Here is a 6,000-nt window from a genome sequence, read left to right on the forward strand (position 1 = left end):
ACATGTTCAACGACAAACTGAAGCTATCGTTTACTTATTCAATAAAAGCAGGATGGAATACATTCTCTGGCCTTCTGAGGGCAGCTGATATCTAAAGAATTTCACCTCCAGCCTTTACTTTCAATTCAGATATGGATACATTGTTCATCTTGAAAACAGATTATCCCTCAAGTTACTGTTACGTTGATTTTCCAGACCTGAAAGGGGAGACGGGTATTGTCACAGACAAGTGACAGACAACTAAGTACCTTTAACCTTTGTTGGTCGAACACGAACAGCAGAACACAGCAATAGGTCACAGGAAGTTTGCTTAGTCTTTTACAGAAAATTTACTCTTTGATAATACAAAGAATTTTGAAAGTACATCTATTAGCCAGGAACAAAAGCCACTGAGTTAAAGTTAGCTCCCAGGTCATTCTATGATTCTCTAGAAAAATCAATATAAAAGGGTTCACAGAGTAGACAATTCATGCATACAGAAGACAGATGAGATGAACAGGTGTGCACTACATACATTGTTAAGAGACATCAGTCGTCTAGCCACACACACAAAATGCTGAGTGGAAATAAAACCATCATAAGCTACAGGTGAAGTAAGAATGCATACTGACAGAAAAGACATGGCTGTTAAAGGGCAATCACATAAACAGGCACAGTGGGGCTGAGAGTCCTTGTCAGAGCACTTACAAATAAAACTTCTCTTCCCAGACAGGGTTCAGATTCCCAAAAATTGTTTTTGTCCTCTTCTTTGTTTTACCCACTTGTACGGTTACGTATGGATCACTGGACCCAGTCTTGTCTTTGGCCTGCAGACCCTGAGCACACACCACTGGAAGGAAGGAAAAGAGAAGGGTTACCACCAGCACACAACAATGTGTCCACACACCATGTGAAGCAGCATCTTCGAATGGCCAGAGAAACAGGAATATCATTCATGATAGCTTTTCTGATGAGCCTTAGCTCATGATGCACTACAGTACCTGGGTTGGAGTATCTCCACGTGCTACCCGAACATTGAGCAGAAAGAGATATGGGTCAGAGAAAACTGTTCTCTCCCTTCTGTTTAGCTCCATACCAAATCCCTCTTACCTTAGGCTCCCAGTCAAGGCCAAGAGAACCCATGCCTTCCTCACTCACCCGTGATTGTGATCTTTGCTGACCATTTTGAAGTGCCATCAAGTACACTCTGCTTCACTGTCTTCATCTGCTGAGCGTGTGTCAATTTGCTCTCACAGAACACATCTCTGATCAGGTCAAAGATCTCTGGCTTGTTCCGCTCACGGATTTTCATGCGATCCTTCATTGCCATGATGAAATTCTGGGTGCGGTCTTCAGCTCCATGCTTTGAGCTCTTCTCAGCTGCTCCTGTGCACCAGAAGGTACACAACAGTCATCAGAAACAAACACAGTAATCTTTCACTCAAAGCCATGAGTTACCTTCTGCATGATGGCTCTTCCTACTGACTTTCACAGTCACATCCTTGTATTTCAGTATGTACACAAGAGAACCTGGACCACTAAGAGCTGTGAGGTGATAACGGAAGGGGAGAGCCCCGATTGCTATATAAGCTGGGACAACAAGCTGACAACAAGCCCATTTTTAATACCATTGCAACTGAGGAAGACACAGAAATTATGTTTTTACTTTAACAGTAGACATCAGCAAAAACCCTCCTTGGTTTGAGTAACTAAATCTCCGCCTGGGCAAGGGTGAAGAAGAGGACATAGGACCTCCATTACAACAACTATCTCACAGAAGTTTGTCTTAGAGCTGCACCTCAGCTGCACCACAGAAGAGAAGTTCCTATGGGCTGACACAGTTAGAATTTCCTACCGATGTGTGCCAGAAGAGTCCCCGTTCAGCACAGAGTCACTGCACAATCTATGTCCCATTCTGCCTGGAATCACTGTTTCGATTAGGCATCAGGCTCGAGGCATCCAAAGTGCCTCCCTGGTTCCCACTCTATTTTGTACGGAGACAACTCAAATGATCCATTCTTAGAAATGCATTGGGATAGTAACCATAACAAACAGCTATAAGGCAGCAAATTAGATATTTAAAAACTACTGCCATTGGAAGCATAGGGCACTAGAATAGTATCCAGCAGCTGGAAACACAAGAGCCAGGCATAGGGTCTGTATTAGATAGATATTCAGTGGTATCTGGAAAAAGAGAGGCCTCTGATGACTTGCATAGCTCTTAAAAAACTTAAAAGTTCATATAGTTATGAGATAAGAATGCTCCCACAACCTACTTCTCCCTAATCAATTCTGACGGTTGTGCTTGCTGTCAAAATTCAGGTACTGACTATTGTGTCAGATATGAGGAATGCATTAATGAAAGCACTGAGTGGAGCTAACAGGGCAGACAAACCCAGGTATGAAATGAAATGCTGGAACCCAAGATGGCACACAGCCTGTCTACATGCACTCTGCACCAATTTTAGGTTATGAGCTTAAATCAGATTAAATTAAAACAGTAAAAAAGTCCAGTGAACACATTCAATCATATTTCTATTTAGTTTAAGATGCTTTTGCTTCTTTTGCTTCTCTGGGATAGTCTAATTAAAGTAAGCTTTGCCCTAGAAAAATGATCTTCATCCACATGTTCACCAAATACTAAATTAACTTAAAAATACATCTTAAAGCAGGTGCAAGCGTGTGCAAAGGGAGTCGTCAATCACTAAGATACATAAAATTCTTTTCTTCCGGAAGAAATGGGCAAATACTCTACCTCGAGTATGTTTAATATCAAGGTGTTACAGTTTTGCATATGGAAGAGTTTCAGCAGGTAGTGATGAAATATAAAACAAGTTCTACAAACACACATAAACGAAGGACCCCTAGCAGTTCAAAATAACCAGCAACCTTCTTAGCAGGCTCCACAAGGTGTCCCGTGACTAAAGCTGCCTGAAGACATCCACTTCTATGGCCTTCAATCTAACACCTTTTACTGTTACTAAATACACTTCAGTAAAGAAAAAACTCAATTATAACTTTCACCATCCAAACAAAAAAGAATAAAAACATAGTTTGGAACAGACTGTGACCACTGGAGTTTCAGAAGTTCATTAAGGACACTGCATACCAAGGCACGCTATTCAAGACCTAGGTAGGAAACAAGCCCTAATTTCACGTTACCTGATTATTTTTCATTCTTACTTGCTAGAGGCTTGATGTTCAGTATTTCATTTAGTACAATAAAATGTGTCTGCCTCTGAGTTCCCTATTGTTGGCTTAAGATGAAATGAAATCAAAACAGTGGAATTAATTACGCGGTCCCTGCTGTCTCAAATCACCAGTGATGAAGAATCAGCACCACCCAAAGTGATGCCTTGTATCAGGCAATCATCCAGCTACACCCGACACTTATTAAAGGAATATGAAACTGAAATGATACCAGAGGCTATACTTTGAACTTCAGATAAAAAGTGCTATTCAGCTTTAACAGAACTAGGTCTTCTGGGGAATAGAGGTGGACTCTACAGAGTACATGCAGAGCTACAGAAAATTACTGGGAAATGGGGAAAGGCCAAATTAAACAATTTGCTTCTCCTAGCTGGAATTCTGAAATCTGCAATGATCCAAAGAAATCAACCCTGACCCGACCTTTCTGGGTTCAAGGAAATAAAGAACCAAATTCAAACATCACGAGTCTATGCTATGCATGAGCAGAGTGCTCTATTTCAGAACCATTTTCTAAATAAAATACTAGCCAGGCAGCCTGCACACATAGATGTTTCACTGTCCATCACTGAGATGGGACAAGAGTTTTCACAGTTCTTGGGTGGTATGGTCTCCATTGTTGCTTTAATGTAAGCACTCCAGGAGCATCAAATGGTTCATTTAGAACACAAACATTGACACATAGAGGAATTCTAGTCAAAAACATGTTTTGCATCCCCACTGCCTCCAGAGACCATGCATTTATCCCTCTAACAGGCCAGCAGCAGTCTGGGGCATCCTGGGTTGCAGGGTCATAGAATCACAGAATCATTTGTGTTGGTGTGAGCCATGCTACACAGACCCCTAAAGAACCCTCTCTTAGTCACCTCTAAGGGTGACTTTCAGAGGAAATGCCCCACCTCCATCCATGCTCCTTCTCCACTAGGTCCAGCTAATTTGCCCAGGTAAGAAAACTGCATTATTCCTCCCCTGGGCAAGGTCTGTCTCTCTTCCTGTACAGGTTGCACCTGAGCTGTAGTGCAAAAGCCAGAATCTGACAGAAACCTTATTTAACAATTTTGACTAGTAAAGAATTGACAAACCCTCTGACTCAGCAACACACTTTCTTAACACCTGCTTGTTGGCGTGAAACCAATAGTTTCAAAAACAGCTATTGGAGGACTAATTACCTATGATGTATGTGATACAAACCAAAAGCATGTCACTATACTGGATAGCAGAGCATGCTTCTCCTGCTGTTTGGAGTTGGATTGTATTTATTAAGCTGCAAAAAGAGGGGTTTTGCCAGTGGATCAGCTTTTCAAGTAGTCCTATAAATGGCAATAGAAAGGCACAGGAATTTTCAAGTACTGTATACAGTATCATACAAATGCTACCAGGCTTTCCTTCTCTTTTCCTCTCTAGAATTGACTCATGAGTCAATTTAGGACTGGAAAAGCAAATATGTCTATATTGGGAATTGCATTGATACAGCTATTAGTAAACCACCAGTGTTGTTATCCTATGTTTTAACAGGAAAAAGTCAAGAAAGCAACATTGGCAGGATAGAAGACAGCTGTTCAGTAGGCAGAAAATGTTTAGAAATTATATATTCCTGAAACTTAAAATAGATATTCAAGTTTCAAATAAAGGTATCCTTCCTCCTTCTGTGCAAATATTTTCCTACACAGGATGCTGCGAGCAAACAAGTGTTCTTCAGCATGGTGTCTAATCATCATTTAGCCCAGAAGCCACAACGACTATCACAAGAGTGACTTAATCAGTCTCACTAACAGTCCACTCACTGAGCCAGTCTCTGGACTGTAGTCTCTAAATTCAGAGTGCAACACACACAAGCTTCTCATTCAAAAAGTAACAAACATTTATGATGTCCAGTCCTGAGTCAAAAAGTATTGAACAACTGCAGAGGTGAACCAAGGTCCAAGGAGCCAAAACAGTCAAAAGAAAGGCATCCAGTAACACAGCCCTGGTAGATTGTGTGAGATTCTCTAAGGTTTATTGCGCCAGCACACCATGAAGACATATGGCTAATCACACTCACAACACAGATTTCACATTCGGTAGTAGTTTAAAGCTGGACATCTCATTTCCTCATTTTCAAGATCGCCAGAGGACCACATTCTCATATCTCAAGGCAATTTCTTTTCTCAGGTTTAACTGTAATCTACCGAGGACTAGCATTGCATCACTTAAAAAAACCCCAAGATGCACTTGCAGAAGTGGATTATTATGGCTTTTCAAACATTACCCCAGAAGGGTATAGGCCCCTTTTACTAGGATCTTGCTAGCATAATGTCCTTCCCTTCCACCCTCTTCATAATTGTGCTTTGTTTTCTGCATCCATTCCTTGGTATAAACATTCAGCTTTACTCTACGTTCAATACTAACATTGCCAAACCCATTGTATTTTAGTTAGTACCCTACTAGTGCTCAGGGCAAGAGATAAAAGCCGTTTTTTTTTCTAAAAGCTTTGCATACTTTGGGGATTTAAAGAACATCCCTCCATCCACTTTCCGCCAAGTAAGAAAGGAAGTGTACCCATGCAGCACAGATTTCAAGTACTTGCAAGAATTTTAGCAGAAAGCTAAAAAGAGAGCATCTTCCCTTGAGCAAGTATTTATGAGCATATGACAAAAAAGTAAGGGTCCCACCACCACAATAATGTCTTCTAAGCATGTACTACAGAGAAACATCCTTGGAGGAACAACCGGGTCCCAACAGACCCATAAACCAGACAGCTGCAGTACACATACCACAACTGATTCCAGTTTACTGCACTTTAGACATTGCCAATTCATGGTACAGCCCTGCTGA

General features: G+C 41.2%; 1 protein-coding gene across 1 annotated transcript in view; it reads right to left on the bottom strand.

Moving 5' to 3' along the window:
* Window positions 1-6,000, bottom strand: part of LOC104276754 (protein unc-13 homolog B) — an 85,574-nt gene that overhangs the window by 72,016 nt on the left and 7,558 nt on the right. The window contains exons 5-6 of the mRNA XM_009873182.1: window positions 1,138-1,365; window positions 688-829 (exon numbers count right to left, since the gene is read on the bottom strand). Coding sequence (XP_009871484.1) covers window positions 688-829; window positions 1,138-1,365 — 370 coding nt within the window. The remainder of the gene's footprint in view (window positions 1-687; window positions 830-1,137; window positions 1,366-6,000) is intronic.

This window comes from Apaloderma vittatum, unplaced genomic scaffold (assembly GCF_000703405.1).
Source record: "Apaloderma vittatum isolate BGI_N311 unplaced genomic scaffold, ASM70340v1 scaffold3480, whole genome shotgun sequence".
Classification (NCBI taxonomy): domain Eukaryota; kingdom Metazoa; phylum Chordata; class Aves; order Trogoniformes; family Trogonidae; genus Apaloderma; species Apaloderma vittatum.